At 52.1% G+C, this 16,480-nt stretch overlaps 1 protein-coding gene across 4 annotated transcripts in view; it reads right to left on the reverse strand.

The window, feature by feature from the left end:
* LOC116939431 (regulator of G-protein signaling 7-like) overlaps nucleotides 1-16,480 on the reverse strand; it is a 56,936-nt gene that overhangs the window by 1,714 nt on the left and 38,742 nt on the right. For 3 of the 4 annotated variants that reach the window (XM_032947748.2, XM_032947746.2, XM_032947749.2), the window contains exons 6-15: nucleotides 16,285-16,349; nucleotides 14,670-14,746; nucleotides 13,121-13,202; nucleotides 5,541-5,615; nucleotides 4,420-4,518; nucleotides 4,103-4,164; nucleotides 2,254-2,364; nucleotides 1,971-2,096; nucleotides 1,292-1,478; nucleotides 48-137 (exon numbers count right to left, since the gene is read on the reverse strand). In XM_032947748.2, the coding sequence (XP_032803639.1) occupies nucleotides 48-137; nucleotides 1,292-1,478; nucleotides 1,971-2,096; nucleotides 2,254-2,364; nucleotides 4,103-4,164; nucleotides 4,420-4,518; nucleotides 5,541-5,615; nucleotides 13,121-13,202; nucleotides 14,670-14,746; nucleotides 16,285-16,349 (974 nt within the window). The remainder of the gene's footprint in view (nucleotides 1-47; nucleotides 138-1,291; nucleotides 1,479-1,970; nucleotides 2,097-2,253; nucleotides 2,365-4,102; nucleotides 4,165-4,419; nucleotides 4,519-5,540; nucleotides 5,616-13,120; nucleotides 13,203-14,669; nucleotides 14,747-16,284; nucleotides 16,350-16,480) is intronic. The other variant, XM_032947747.2, reaches the window with a different exon arrangement.

Consider the following 16,480-nt stretch of genomic DNA (forward strand, 5'->3'; position numbering starts at 1 on the left):
GTAATTTTCAAATGTAAAAATGGTCATTTTAATGCAGTGTTGGTTACCATCTTTCTGGCCGCCAGAAGTTCTTGGTAGTTGTTGGACCGCAGGAATCTGGCGTAGCTGTCCGTTTTCATCAGCATGTAAATGTGCTCCTGTTGAAATAACGCAGGCCAATGCAAACCTCTGACTTGATATGTAATCACTTCACAAACAGCTCTCTTTGCCCACTACAGAATATTTTTTGCTGTGGTTGTCCCGCCTGATGACGGAAGCTTGTGTTGCTTCCGAAACGCCGTGATTTAATTATTACATTTTTTACCTACGTGACTTTACCGAATAAAACCAAAGAGTATGGATTCTTGCAGTCACGAAAACTTCAAATCTAGAATCAATGCAAATCAAATTTTGATTTATTGTTTTATATATATTTTATTGTTTCCCTTCAACGTGACTTTACCGAAAGAGCTAAGAATAACAATGCAAACCAATTAAGATCGGTATGCAACACTTTACTTTTCAACCTCAGACACTTGACAAAGCTGAAACAAACATTTGATTGATGGAAACAACACGGACATGGAAATTAAAAGTTTTAAGTAAAGCTAAAGAATCCTATACTCGGTTCTTTCAATAAAGTCACGTGGAAGGTAAATAATAAATTAATACAAATAAAACAATTAAATTCTCACGACGTTTCGATTTCAACACAATCATCAGGTGTGCAAGAACATTTTCTTGATGGTTACTTGTGTTGCAATCGAAACGTGAGAATTTTATTGTTTTGATTTTATTATTTCCCTTCGCCGTGACTACCGCAAGAACCAAGAATATGAATCCCTGCAGTCACGAAAGCTTTAAATCGAAATCTAAGGAATCCTGTCAGTGGTGTACAAGCACCACAACTCCGTGGAAGCAGTCTGCATGTTTTTACTAGTCCGTCACCATATTAAACACATGGGAAATTAGAAACTGTAGAGGAAGAAAACGTATTATTAACGAAGATGGTTTTATGCCAACATGTGATCATGGGGAGTGAACTTTAAGCTAGTAGCGCTGAAGCCACTCACGACTTGCCATGTCACTCGGATCTTTCGATTCAGGGGAAGAATTCTGACTTTCCCTGGATTGTAAACCAGGGAAAGTTTGGATTGTTATATTACATACACTCGCACAACCGCAACCTTTACAAAGCTGTTTCAGTCACCAGCCAATCCGTTGATGGAACGACTATACCCCTGTCTGATCTCACATGAGGGCAGACCTGCGGCACGTGACGGTGGGGGGAGGGGGGAGATGCGGCCTAGACCTGCGCATCCTGGAAGGCGAATCGGCCGGGTTCCCGCACGTTGTGTGCTGTGCGCTCGAAGCTGTGCGAGTCGAGGTTGATGGTGTTGGGTGCCCCAGGCTCCAGGAACTCTTGCCAGATCTCCCGGGCACGATCTGCCACCTTCCGCAGCGGCAGGCGCTTAAGTTCCTGCACAGCCACCCAGAACCTGGGGCACGGCACACGGGTATGATCTGGCATTATTATCTCTACGCGTGCCACAATGTCCCAGTGGTCTGCAGAGGTATACTGGAACTCGCGATCTCGACCACCCAACGTCACCGTATTGCAGGGGTTTATTCGATGAGACCAGGAATCGACTTGTAATGGAAGTTTATAAAATCTGTAGATCTGGTTTGGGGTTAAGATCATCTCAGGGTTTTGTGTGGGATTAAAAAAGGATTGTGCGTTGGATGACTCTTTTGAGGAGATAGAGTTTCTGCTCTGGATGAGGTAAGCGTTCTGTATTGGCTGAGAAAGTGTCGTTCCTGGATGAGATGAGAGTTTTGACTTGGATAGGACAAACTGGAATTTGATGAGGTGGAGGTTGTGTATTGAATGAGACGTGAGGTCCGTAATTAATCAAAATAAGAGTGACGCTCTGCATAAGAGAGCTAATCGTGATGGAGGTGGTGTCCGGTTGCGTAGCTCCCTCACTCACTGCAGGTTCTCAGAGCTGAACTCTGACTGCAGGAATCGCAGGAATTGCTCCTGCCCCACCGAGTCCTTGAGCACCTCGTCCATGCAGAACCCCCACCGCAGCACCCGCTGGTGGCTCGGCTCTTTTCTGCACGGCGGAGTGGGGGTGGCGGTAGACAACGGCACGGTCAGGGGTGGGTGGGGTGGGGTGCACAGAAGGTGTCTGCTGGTGGTGGTGGTGAGTGATGGCGAGCGGCGGTCGAGAGTTGTCGGGAGTGTGCAAGGGGCCTGTCTCCAGGGCGCACCTGGTCTCCAGCTCCCAAAAGCTGGCGTCGTCGGATGCCCAGGGGTTGGAGGGGTCTGGCGGCGTCAGAAACGGGTCGTAGTCCGTGTACTGCTCCGAGTAGGCGATGAGGCTAGGGCATCAACGGGGGGGAGGGGAGGGGGGCAGTCAGTCAGGGAGCAAGCGCTTTGGAATGGGTTCTCCGCTCACTGCCATTGCTGCACGCCAGGTATGCAAGGACGCGCCACGGTGGCGAGACGTTAACTACCTCGCCTGGTCTACAGGAGGTTCCATCCCCGACCCTGACGCCTGCTGTATATTTGCAGTTTGCGTGTCTCTCTTCCCCGTGATAGTGTGGATTTCTCTGCGTGACTTGCGGTTTACCCTTCCACATTAAGAAACGTGCGTTTAGACTTTAAGAGTATTTGGCTGCTCTGAATTTCCACGTGATAAGCCACTTCGTTGAGCTGTAATTTGTGGCCGAGCGGGCCTTACCTGGTCAAATAAACATAGTTAAATTTATGTATGTTGACATTCTTTTGCACCCTACGTAGCCAGCCGTGCTCATCGGAGGTGACAGGCGGTCTAGCCCCCACCCCTATCCTACAGATATCCACACTGCGATTCTATTTTGCTTATCGTGCCAGTTGAATGGTGGCTGCGACGATGGCGAGCGTGCAATGTTTCTCCATATTTTGTTGCCACCAGATGGCAGACGTGTCACGGTTGCAGGCTCCTTCGAACAAGGACACAGCATATTCTTCGGGTCTTTCGGTAAAGTCACGTAGATAGGTTGAAAGAAAAGAATAAATACAAACTACGACGTTTAGACCACAACACAAGCGATCGTCATCGAAACGTCGTAGTTTTTTAAAAATATATTTTCTTTCAACCTCTCTACGTGACTTCACCGAAAGACCCAAAGAATATGAATTCCTGCAGCCACGAAAGCTTTATGTCAAGATTTAAGGACGCAGCAGTGCGGCTCGCTATTATTATTTTTATTTTGCGTCTTCTGAGGCTGCAACGATAAACGTACCGAAGAAGCGACACTCCTTCATGGACACGTTCACTGCAAGTAGGATCCGAGCGCGATTGTCATTCGAACAAAAGTGGTTCGGGCGAACTGAGAGGTTGATTTGGGATGACGGGCACGTCGGAAATGGTTACATGTCACAAGTCATAGGGACACGGGTTTGGAACGTCAATCACATAAATAGCTCAGAAGTTGCGTTTTCGAAAGAAAGAAAAAAAACCGACTGCCCCGTTGAATATTTGAAAATGGACAGGGACATCGGGCACGCTGCGCGTAATTGACTGGGGAATTCCTAAGGCCTCGCGTGGTTTGTTGTTGTTGTCTCAGTGCGGCTGCTCCACCCATTTGGTGAATGTCACCACGATTCAGAATCAGAATATGTAGTTATACTGGAAGGGAATCTGATGAGCTGTGAAGCTCTTTTCACAGATGTCCAGTTGGGGCGTCATGCGCCATGTAATTCGCGGTTTCTTTAAAAAGAATTCACACTCACAAGAGAGAGAATTATTGGAAGTTGTTGCCCTTACTGAACCTCTCTTGTACAACAATACCGCTTTGTTACGTATTCTGGCTTCGTCGGTGAGCATTTCCATTCATTTTAACCATGCCGCACATTTAGGTGTCCATCACCTCTGCTTATAATTTACCTCTTCCCCCACACTTACCTCGCTCCCACACTTATCTTGCTCCCACACTTACCTCTCCTTTACCTCTCCCCCACACTGACCTCTCCCCCCACACTAACCTCTCCCCCACACTTACCTCTCCTTTATCTCTCCCCCACACTGACCTCTCTCCCACACTTACCTCTCCTTGATCTCTCCCCCACACTTACCTGTCCGCCACTTTAGACGTTTTCATGCCGTGCCGCTCCATCTGCGCGTGCATGAACCGCACCTGAAACGGAGACGTCATCGTCACCATCACTATCATCATCACGATCATCATCACAATCACATTCATTCAAATCCCAGCCATGGCTAAGGGCAGTGGCTGGCGAGTGATACTGAACCATTCCTGGCACCAACCTCCCCTCCCACCCCACCTCCTCACCAACCCACACTGACCATCGTGGTTAACACTGACATGGGGAAGCCTTCATCTAGCAGTGAATCAATAACGCGTGGGACACAACGTGTTTGTAAACCCTACCTGCCGTTTGAGCTCCTCCACGCTTGGCCGTTTGACATCTGGAGGCGGCGAGGGTGGAGATCCGTCAGCCCGTCCCTCCTCCTTGAGTCCATAGACAGACTTTAGGTTTTTTTTTGGGGGGGGGGGGCGGTGGGGAGAGCGGGGGGGGGGGGACGTTGGAGACGGGGTCAGTGTGGGGGGCGTGGGGACAGTGCCGGATTAAGCTCGTGCGGGGCCTGTAGAAAATGTAATAAAGGGGCCCTAAATAAAAACACACAAATATTCAAACAAGTTTTTAACTTGCATAGTAAAGTAACTGTATTTTTTCATTTACTATACAGCCAGATAATACGACAAATCGCTAACCTTAACACCCAGTCGTTTATAAAAGTTGAAGGCAGCATAGTAATAGAGCAAGTGCAGAATCACTGAACCGAAATTGATAGAGAACAGGTTTTCCCCTTTTTTATGGTAACAAAACATGTGTTAAGAAGTTAAAACACCAAACTGAAACCTTTCACAAGGAATCATGTCTGCATTAACCACAATACTTGTGGTCAGAATGCAAACAAAAACATACTCTGATAATATATGCATTGTCTTTGAAACTGATGGGTCCACACCAGAGACAGCTTTCTTTTGAGCCTCGTCTCAATCGGTGTTAGACCATGCTTCCTTGTGAAAGGTTTCAGTTTGGTGTTTTAACATCTCAACACCTGTTTTGTTGCCAGCATATTTTGGTACTGGCAAAGGAGGTCCCATAACGGAATTGATAGCTTGAAAGCATTTAGCGCGGGGCCCTTGAAAGTGCGGGGCCTGTAGCATGTGTAGCTACTTGTGCTACTGGGATAATCCGGCACTGCGTGGGAAGGGAGGATGGGGGCATGGCGGGCAGCACTTGGCACATCGGAGACTTAGGCCGTGTGGCGACAGCTGTCGCGTCTCCATGCACAACGCGGGAAAGGAGGTGGGAGGAGCGAGACAGCGGAGTAGCGTGGTTAGAGCATGGGGCCCGGTGAAAAGGAATGAAACGGAGCACCGTTGTCCGATGCCATATTATTGTGGAGATGCATGGGGCCTGGGACCCGGCGCAGTTGCACCGCCCGCACACTCGACAGCGACGCCAGAGTGAGGGGTCGCACCTTGTGAGCTCGCCCCGAGTTGATCTTGCGACTTGACTTCTTGATGTCCAACTCGAGGATGTTGACGCAGCCGGGCTGGCGGGGGCGGGAGTCACCACGGGCAATACCTTCAATACCTTCAATGCCACCACACCTTGCCGTCGCTTCCTTCCTTATGCTCGATTCCTCAGCTATTGCACAGTTGCGACAACTCAGTGTTCACTGTCTGCTCTTGCAGTTTCACCGCGAGCTGCCTATGAGCTATCGCCTTGTTAAACCGTCGACACCCGGACCTTTAAAGAAGCGCTCATACGTTCGCATCACCACCACCAGGGCTATAGCAACCAACCAACCACCACCACACTTTTACGTCGTCTGCCCTTTGATCAACCGACCTCTGGTTTGTCACTCCGATGTCTGCCTCGGCAAGCTGCCCTCCTCCGTTCTGCCACGCGTCCAACGGAGCGACTCTAAAGCAACTGTCGCCCAGAGCGTGGCTCTTGCCCATGGGTCTGTCCACGTGCTCAGCGCGGTTGGCATGGGCCCTCCTCCGGTCCCTGGACACCGGTGCAGAGTTGCACCTTACACACTCAATCGCTACGCCACTAACTACTGTATTCTTAAATAAAAAATGTTACGTTAAAAGGTAAGGCCGACTGAGTTGCATAGTTCTTTTTCAGAAGCGACCTGGCTATCACAAATGAGAGCTCAACGAAGTGGTGGCTTATCACGTGTGGAAATGTATAGCGGCAAAATACGCTGAACGCGCGTTCATTCTAAATGTGGAGGGAAAGACCGGATGGCCTGGAGAAAAATAGACGCGACCGCGGAGAGAGAGAGAACACGCGAACTCCAAATATACAGCAGGCGCCAGGGTCAAAATCGAACCCACGATCTCCTGTACACCTGGCGAGGTAGTTAACATCTCACAGTCGCCGTTCTCTGCTCAGACCTGGCTCCAACTCCTCTCGGATTCGGGGGGTGGGGGGCAGTAGAGCTGTTGTCTAGGGGAATGGGAGGCAGTAGAGCTGTTGTGTAGGGGGTGGGGGGCAGTAGTGCTGTTGTCTAAGGGGAGTGGGAGCAGTAGAGCTGTTGTCTAGGGGGAGTGGGGGGCAGTAGAGCTGTTGTCTAGGGGGAGTGGGGGGCAGTAGAGCTGTTGTGTAGGGGGTGGGGGGCAGTAGAGCTGTTGTCTAGGGGGGTGGGGGGCAGTAGAGCTGTTGTCTCGGGGAATGGGGGGCAGTAGAGCTGTTGTCTAGGGGGTGGGGGGCAGTAGAGCTGTTGTCTAGGGGAGTGGGGGGCAGTAGAGCTGTTGTCTAGGGGGAGTGGGGGGCAGTAGAGCTGTTGTCTAGGGGGAGTGGGGGGCAGTAGTGCTGTTGTCTAGGGGGGTGGGGGGCAGTAGAGCTGTTGTCTAGGGGGTGGGGGGCAGTAGAGCTGTTGTCTAGGGGAGTGGGAGGCAGTAGAGCTGTTGTCTAGGGGAATGGGGGGCAGTAGAACTGTTGTCTAGGGGGTGGGGGGCAGTAGAGCTGTTGTGTAGGGGGAGTGGGGGGCAGTAGAGCTGTTGTCTTGGGGAATGGGGGGCAGTAGAGCTGTTGTCTAGGGGGTGGGGGGCAGTAGAGCTGTTGTCTAGGGGAGTGGGGGCAGTAGAGCTGTTGTCTAGGGGGAGTGGGGGGCAGTAGAGCTGTTGTCTAGGGGGAGTGGGGGGCAGTAGTGCTGTTGTCTAGGGGGGTGGGGGGCAATAGAGCTGTTGTCTAGGGGAGTGGGGGGCAGTAGAGCTGTTGTCTAGGGGAGTGGGGGGCAGTAGAACTGTTGTCTAGGGGGAGTGGGGGGCAGTAGTGCTGTTGTCTAGGGGGGTGGGGGGCAGTAGAGCTGTTGTCTAGGGGGAGTGGGGGGCAGTAGAGCTGTTGTCTAGGGGGAGTGGGGGGCAGTAGTGCTGTTGTCTAGGGGGGTGGGGGGCAGTAGAGCTGTTGTCTAGGGGAGTGGGGGGCAGTAGAGCTGTTGTCTAGGGGGGTGGGGGGCAGTAGAGCTGTTGTCTAGGGGGGTGGGGGGCAGTAGAGCTGTTGTCTAGGGGGGTGGGGGCCGTAGAGCTGTTGTCTAGGGGAATGGGGGGCAGTAGAGCTGTTGTCTAGGGGAGTGGGGGGCAGTAGAGCTGTTGTCTAGGGGGGTGGGGAGCAGTAGAGCTGTTGTCTAGGGGGGTGGGGGGCAGTAGAGCTGTTGTCTAGGGGGGTGGGGGGCAGTAGAGCTGTTGTCTAGGGGGGTGGGGGCAGTAGAGCTGTTGTCTAGGGGGAGTGGGGGGCAGTAGAGCTGTTGTCTAGGGGGGTGGGGGGCAGTAGAGCTGTTGTGTACGGGGGTGGGGGGCAGTAGAGCTGTTGTGTACGCGGGTGGGGGGCAGTAGAGCTGTTGTCTAGGGGAGTGGCGGGGGGCAGTAGAGCTGTTGTCTAGGGGAGTGGGGGGCAGTAGAGCTGTTGTGTAGGGGGGTGGGGGGCAGTAGAGCTGTTGTCTAGGGGGAGTGGGGGGCAGTAGAGCTGTTGTCTAGGGGGAGTGGGGGGCAGTAGAGCTGTTGTCTAGGGGGAGTGGGGGGCAGTAGAGCTGTTGTCTAGGGGGGTGGGGGGCAGTAGAGCTGTTGTCTAGGGGAATGGGGGGCAGTAGAGCTGTTGTGTAGGGGGGTGGGGGGCAGTAGAGCTGTTGTCTAGGGGGAGTGGGGGGCAGTAGAGCTGTTGTGTACGGGGAGTGGGGGGCAGTAGAGCTGTTGTCTAGGGGGGTGGGGGCAGTAGAGCTGTTGTCTAGGGGAGTGGGGGGCAGTAGAGCTGTTGTGTAGGGGGTGGGGGGCAGTAGAGCTGTTGTTTAGGGGGGTGGGGGGCAGTAGAGCTGTTGTCTAGGAGAATGGGGGGCAGTAGAGCTGTTTTCTAGGGGAATGGGGGGCAGTAGAGCTGTTGTCTAGGGGAATGGGGGGCAGTAGAGCTGTTGTCTAGGGGAATGGGGGGCAGTAGAGCTGTTGTCTAGGGGAATGGGGGGCAGTAGAGCTGTTGTCTAGGGGGGTGGGGAGCAGTAGAGCTGTTGTGTAGGGGGTGGGGGGCAGTAGAGCTGTTGTCTAGGGGGGTGGGGGGCAGTAGAGCTGTTGTCTAGGGGGGTGGGGGGCAGTAGAGCTGTTGTCTAGGGGGGTGGGGGGCAGTAGAGCTGTTGTGTAGGGGGTGGGGGGCAGTAGAGCTGTTGTCTAGGGGGGTGGGGGGCAGTAGAGCTGTTGTCTAGGGGAATGGGGGGCAGTAGAGCTGTTGTCTAGGGGGTGGGGGGCAGTAGAGCTGTTGTCTAGGGGAGTGGGGGGCAGTAGAGCTGTTGTCTATGGGGAGTGGGGGGCAGTAGAGCTGTTGTCTAGGGGGAGTGGGGGGCAGTAGTGCTGTTGTCTAGGGGGGTGGGGGGCAGTAGAGCTGTTGTCTAGGGGAGTGGGGGGCAGTAGAGCTGTTGTCTAGGGGAGTGGGGGGCAGTAGAACTGTTGTCTAGGGGAGTGGGGGGCAGTAGAGCTGTTGTCTAGGGGGGTGGGGAGCAGTAGAGCTGTTGTGTAGGGGGTGGGGGGCAGTAGAGTTGTTGTCTAGGGGGGTGGGGGGCAGTAGAGCTGTTGTCTAGGGGGGTGGGGGGCAGTAGAGCTGTTGTCTAGGGGGGTGGGGGCAGTAGAGCTGTTGTCTAGGGGAGTGGGGGGCAGTAGAGCTGTTGTCTAGGGGGGTGGGGGCAGTTGAGCTGTTTTCTAGGGGGAGGGGGGGCAGTAGAGCTGTTGTGTAGGGGAATGGGGGGCAGTAGAGCTGTTGTGTAGGGGGTGGGGGGCAGTAGAGCTGTTGTCTAGGGGGGTGGGGGGCAGTAGAGCTGTTGTCTAGGGGGGTGGGGGCAGTAGAGCTGTTGTCTAGGGGGAGTGGGGGGCAGTAGAGCTGTTGTGTACGGGGGTGGGGGGCAGTAGAGCTGTTGTCTAGGGGAGTGGGGGGGGCAGTAGAGCTGTTGTCTAGGGGAGTGGGGGGCAGTAGAGCTGTTGTCTAGGGGGGTGGGGGGCAGTAGAGCTGTTGTCTACGGGAATGGGGGGCAGTAGAGCTGTTGTCTAGGGGGAGTGGGGGGCAGTAGAGCTGTTGTGTACGGGGAGTGGGGGGCAGTAGAGCTGTTGTCTAGGGGGGTGGGGGCAGTAGAGCTGTTGTCTAGGGGAGTGGGGGGCAGTAGAGCTGTTGTCTAGGGGGAGTGGGGGGCAGTAGAGCTGTTGTCTAGGGGGAGTGGGGGGCAGTAGAGCTGTTGTCTAGGGGGGTGGGGAGCAGTAGTGCTTTTGTCTAAGGGGAGTGGGGGGCAGCAGTGCTGTTGTGTACGGGACGTGGCACCATAACGGCGATTCATCGCTAAGAAGGCGAGTGAACTTGGGTGGTGCCAGAGGGACACGTGGTGGTTGGGACCCCCTCTCATCCTCCAATCGCCGACACCGCGTCTAGACTCGTGGCTCGACACGTCGGAAGACCAACCTTTGACAGTGAGGCTCCAATCAACGACTGCTCACGTCTCGCGTGTGCTGCCCCGTCTCCATTTGCGGTGCCTCGTCTGGACTTCTCTCAAATGGATTTTCCGTTGTTGCGTTTTGTTCTGTCTCTACTGTCCGTCCACCTTCTTTAGAACCGTCTCGTTTGTACTGCCCGTAACCGAATCGTCTGTACGCATTTTGCCCGAATCATCATATCAAACGTCTGGTAAATGACGAGAAAAACTCACGATCGTAACGGACACATCTGCGCGGGCCAAACATCCATAGGTTTCAAATAACAGACAGAAACTTCTAAAAAAAAGGCACTCTTGCCTCTCGCGCGTTCTGCGAAAAAACCGTCAACAGTTCCTGGAAGAAAGAAAACTGCACTGTGGTCTTCTCGATCTTCGGTCACGATCAAATTAATGGTCACCGAAGAAGAGGCGAGCACAATGCAGAAGCCACCGCTTTCTTTCGGGACCGTTTGATGGTGACCCAAGAACCCAAGGGGCCCACAACGCCGTCGTCCGTGAACTGTTGATGGCTTTGGCTTTTAGTGCACGAGGCAGAGGGCTTTCTATCCGTCGTTTGTCACCGTTTCGCTCTTCACGCTCGGGGTCCGTGGGGGGGGGGGGGGGGGGGTTCCAGTTGCGGTATTCACGGTCCAAATTGGCTCAATTTGGAAAAAAGAAATGACTGAAGTAGATTTTAAATACACCGGCTCCTAACTGCGAATACTTGGTGGGAACATCCTGAGAAAATAATGGAGACTCGGTGAGGCTTTCCTGGGTAAACTAGCGCAATAAGGCAGTCCGGAGTCAGAAAATAAGTTTAAGGATCGTACGAATACGAAAGAGGACAGCGTTGAGCGACTGTGATTTAGACATATGTTCAACGAGAGTGGGTGATGGTGACAAAGACGGGTTTATCATGAGTCTGTCCGGGTCGGTAACCGGACCAACAATATCCATGTGAGCCGTGGTCAAGAATCAACTCGTCGTTGGGTAAACTCTGCCGCGTACAGAATGAAGAGCTATATTCTTCGTCACGTAGATAAGTTCAAAGAAAATAACAACAAAAAATAACAAAAAAACTGCGACGTTTCGATCGCAACACAAGCGTTCGTTGTCAGGAAGACTAACAGCTATCCTAAGCAGAAACGTCCACACACACACAGCTCACAAGCACACCACTAAACACGTTCACACGCAAACATCTACAACGACAAAGATACCCCGCGTAGCCTTTAACAGACTACAGCATTGGGGCGAATTCTGTTAGCGAGCACCTATGAAGGACAGCACCACACGAGGGTGTGTAGGGCCGCCTTTGTGTCCCTAATGCAGATGGTTATGCACAGCACCAGGTGAAGACCGGTTCAAATATTCTCCATTGTCCCTAATGCAGATGTCTACGCACAGCACCAGGTGAAGACCGGTTCAAATATTCTCCACAGCCGTCAGCCGTGAGCTCGAATCCAGCTCCATACACACAAAGACATGAACAAAGATCCCCCGTATAGCCTTAACATAATTTTGGGGGCAAGTGCTGTTAGCGAGCCCCCTAAGAAGGCCGGAACGGCGCACGAGGGGGTGAGGTGGCCAACACCACGCCCGGCCGCCTTTGTCTCCCCAGTGGTGATGTTGACACACCGCACCAGGTACTAATTTGAGGCTGAGTCGACCTATGGAAGGCCCAGGACCGGTTCAGATAATCGTCACTGGGTGTTGGCTGTGAGCTGGAATCGAACCCGAGTAGCCGGGTTCGTAGCGCAGCGCGCTCACCGCTACACCACCGCTCCCCCCACACACATCTACATACACACACACATCTACATACACACACATCTACATACACACACACATCTACATACACACACACACATCTACAGGGACTCTATGGATGGGACTGGGTTCTGAATGGGACTGAGTTCTGAATGAGACTGGGTTCTGGATGAGATTGGGTTCTGGATGGGACTGGGTTCTGAATGGGACTGGGTTCTGAATGAGACTGGGTTCTGGATGGGACTGGGTTCTGGATGGGACTGGATTCTGAATGGGACTGGGTTCTACATACATACACACACACACATCTACATACACACACACACATATATACACACACATATATACACACACACACATCTACATACACACGCGCGCACGCATACACACGGTGCCGTGCAAGGGCGCGTTTATCTCATCAGTATGCAAATGAGTGGCTGGAGGCAGCGCTCCCACGAGGGGGTGGCAGGGGGGTGGGGGCGGTCTGGCTGCGGCCCGGGCTCGCATCCCGAGCAGCCTCCCCGTGATCCCACGCCGTGGGCCCAAACGTCGCTTTCCTCCACCCCCCCCACCCACCACGTATCCATCACCGACAATGGTGATTAGTTTGTCGCCCGTCGGAATGGAAATTCTGACGAAGGGAATGGTAAATCTGACCGACCAATGCCTGTCACAGATTCACCCGGGATGCTCTCCCTTCCGATATGGGGAAGCCACTGGTGCCGTGCGCTTTTAAACCAAAATTAAAGACGAATTTATTTAGAACTGTTTTTTCGCGTTTCGGTTGTCGTCCTTCCCACGCACCTCAAATTCGCACGGTTGGCTACGTACAGTGCGAGCTAAGTTCAACATACCAGTTCACCAAAAACTAATTTGCCCCAAAGTTCCCCTTTCCAAAAAAAGGCAAGCTTGTGTTTTGAGAGGGCGCCGGCTGACCCGCAGAGTGCTCAAAACATTTCATCGAGTGTTTGGTTGTGGTTGGTTGCGATTGCTCACGACGGAACACAATTGTCGGTTGGCTGAACGACAGCATTTTTAAACCATCGTCGTTGTCGTCGTCATGCTACTTGCACTATGGGTTTGGTGAAAGGTGTTTGTCCGTCGTTCTGCGATATTTTTTTTTAGTCCACAACCAAAAGCACAGTGCGGGGATGAAGTCCCCCGTGCATTCGGCCACGGTGGTGGCACAGGAACGGTGGCACCACCGAAGGCAGAATGATTCTAAATGTTAACACGGAAGAATTATCCCCGCGTCCGTGCTCCGTGTTTGACAAACGTTCGTCCCGTGCTACTCCACCGAGAGGGAGACGACGTTGAGCCGAGTGAGGGCCTCTCACCACGGGTCTGTGCACATCCCAGAAGGCGCGCTCCTGGCTCTCCATCACCTTCCTCTCCAGCTTCTCCCTCTTGCGGTCGACCCTGGGCGCCGCGCGAGACATGCGACCACTCGGAATTCGCGGCATTCTCTTCTTAAACCTCGCCGTGATCAGAACAATAATAACAACATCTTTATTGGTTTATATTGAGCTTCGCAGTTCTCGTTCCGGATGGGACTGGGCTCTGGATGGGACTGAGTTCTGGATGAGACTGGGTTCTTGATGGGACTAGCTTCTGGATGAGACTTTGTTCTGGATGAGACTGGGTTCTGAATGAGATTGAGTTCTGAATGGGACTGGATTCTGGATGAGACTGGGTTCTGAATGAGACTGGGTTCTGAATGGGACTGGGTTCTGAATGAGACTGGGTTCTGAATGATACTGAGTTCTGGATGGGTCTGGGTTCTGAATGAGACTGGGTTCTGAATGAGACTGGGTTCTGAATGATACTGAGTTCTGGATGGGACTGGGTTCTGGATGGGACTGGGTTCTGGATGGGACTGGGTTCTGGATGAGACTGGGTTCTGAATGAGACTGAGTTCTAGATGAGACTGGGTTCTGAATGAGACTGGGTTCTGGATGAGACTGGATTCTGAATGATACTGAGTTCTGAATGAGACTGGGTTCTGGATGGGACTGGGTTCTGAATGAGACTGGATTCTGAATGATACTGAGTTCTGGATGAGACTGTATTCTGAATGAGACTGAGTTCTGAATGAGACTGGGTTCTGAATGAGACTGGGTTCTGAATGATACTGAGTTCTGGATGAGACTGGATTCTGAATGAGACTGAGTTCTAAATGAGACTGGGTTCTGAATGAGACTGGGTTCTGAATGAGACTGGGTTCTGAATGAGACTGGCTTCTGAATGATACTGAGTTCTGGATGAGACTGGGTTCTGAATGAGACTGGGTTCTGAATGATACTGAGTTCTGAATGAGACTGGGTTCTGGATGGGACTGAGTTCTGGATGAGACTGGGTTCTGAATGAGACTGGGTTCTGGATGGGTCTGGATTCTGGATGGGACTGGGTTCTGGATGGGACTGAGTTCTGGATGAGACTGGGTTCTGAATGATACTGAGTTCTGGATGAGACTGGATTCTAGATGGGACTGGGTTCTGGATGGGACTGTGTTCTGGATGAGACTGGGTTCTGAATGATACTGAGTTCTGGATTATACTGGGTTTTGAATGAGACTGAGTTCTGAATGAGACTGGGTTCTGAATGGGACTGGGTTTTGAATGAGACTGAGTTCTGAATGGGACTGGGTTCTGAATGGGACTGGGTTCTGGATGGGACTGGGTTCTGAATGAGACTGGGTTCTGAATGAGACTGGGTTCTGGATGAGACTGGGTTCTGAATGGTACTGGGTTCTGAATGAGACTGAGTTCTAGATGAGACTGTGTTCTGAATGGGACTGGGTTCTGGATGGGACTGGATTCTGGATGGGACTGGATTCTGGATGGGACTGGATTCTGGATGGGACTGGGTTCTGGTGCGTGGACTCGCCTGGCCTGTGCCTCCGCTTGCATGAAGATGAACTCCCACTTGCGGTCGAACGCTCTCTGCAGTCGCGCTAAGCTCTCCTGCAGATGGGTTCACATCAACATCATCAACTGTCATCATCATCATCATCACCACAATATTGTACCAATTTATTCAGCGTCATCATAATCGTAATCACCATAATCATCATCATCACTCTGATCACCATAGTATGCATGCCTTGTGTTGGAATGGCCCTTCTCCGTAGCACAGGCGCTACAAATAAGGACTATCGCCTGAAACGTCGCCTCTTATACACTTTTCTTTTAAGGCGGTGCTGTTGAAGAATGCGTTCATTTTCTTGGTTCTTTCGGTAAAGTCACGTATAAGGGAAACAATAAAATAATAAAAATTAAAAAAATATAAAACAATAAAATTCTCACGACGTTTAGACTGCAACACAAGCAATCATCATCAGGTGTGAAACCCACAGCAAGAACATTTTTAAAAAGTGGCGGTTATTTTTAACGTATTTTTAACGTTAAAAATAACCGCCACTTTTTTCAAAATTTCTTGCTGTGGTTCACACTTGATGATGATTGATTGTGTTGCAGTCGAAATGTCGTGAGAATTTTATTGTTTAATATTTTTATTATTTTATTGTTTCCCTTATACGTGACTTTACCGAAAGAACCAAGAATATGAATCCCTGCAGTCACGAAAGCTTTAAATCAAAATGTAATGCGTTCATTGTTATATTTTTCACACCACTAGCCAACGCAGTCTCACCAAATGAGTTGTATTGGAGTATATGTGCGCATGTTGCCGTGTGCGTGCAGGTGTGTGCACGCTGCGAACCCGGACGCCCGAGTTGGATTCCCGCTCACGGCCACCAACACCGGTGACACTTATCTCAACCGGTTCTGGGCCCTCCCTAGGTCGACTCGGCCTCAAATGAGCACCTGGTGCGGTGTGTAAACATTGCCACTGGGGAGACAAAGCGGCAGAGAGTGGTGGTGGCCACCCACCCCCTAGTTGTGCCGTACCGGCCTTCATAGGTGCTACAAACGCCTTTTATGTCTATGCGGGGGATCTTTCTCTTTGTACGTGCGCGTGCATTTCTAGATCATTACAGCGGTGTAGCATTTACACTGGGAATACTAACGTAACAACCTCGCATGCAGATGAGATGAGTGTGTGTGGCCATCTGCCAGTCAATCCACAACCATAACCATACAGATGCAGTCGTCGTGGCCAGGCGATGGAAGCTGCTCACGAATTCAACAGGGATGACTTGCCCAGTCTGTTAAAGGTTGTGCGGCGGCTCTGCGTGTGTTCTAGATCCAGAGCTGCTTTTTGTGTTCAGTTCGTTGTCCATCCCCCACACTTCCGATTAGCACGGTTGGCTACGTACGGCGCGAAAGAAGTTCAACGTACGTCCATACCTGGTGTCCGTGTGGTTTTGGTGTCTGTGCGTACGGGCTTGACCCCTGGCCGCGGCTAACATCGGTCGCAGCGGTATCTCACCCATGTCGTGGGCCTCCCCTAGCTGGAGCCAGCCTTAAGTGTACACCAGGAGCGGTGCGGTGACGTGCATCGGCACTGGAGAGACAAAGACGGCCGTGCGCGTGCGACTCACGGCCTCGTAATCCGCGAGTTCCAACCTCGCCTTGTTCTGCATTGTCCTCTTGCACAGATACACGGCTACATCGCGACACGGACACAGACGGAGACACGCCGAGGCACAGAGACGGAGCGACAGGCAGACACGGACACACACAGCATCGACATTGAGACGCATTGACACATTGACGCAGACAGAGGCACGCGAAGAG

Source organism: Petromyzon marinus, chromosome 6 (assembly GCF_048934315.1).
Source record: "Petromyzon marinus isolate PM22_M1 ecotype Great Lakes invasive population chromosome 6, UKy_Petmar_22M1.pri1.0, whole genome shotgun sequence".
In the NCBI taxonomy this organism is placed as follows: Eukaryota; Metazoa; Chordata; class Hyperoartia; order Petromyzontiformes; family Petromyzontidae; genus Petromyzon; species Petromyzon marinus.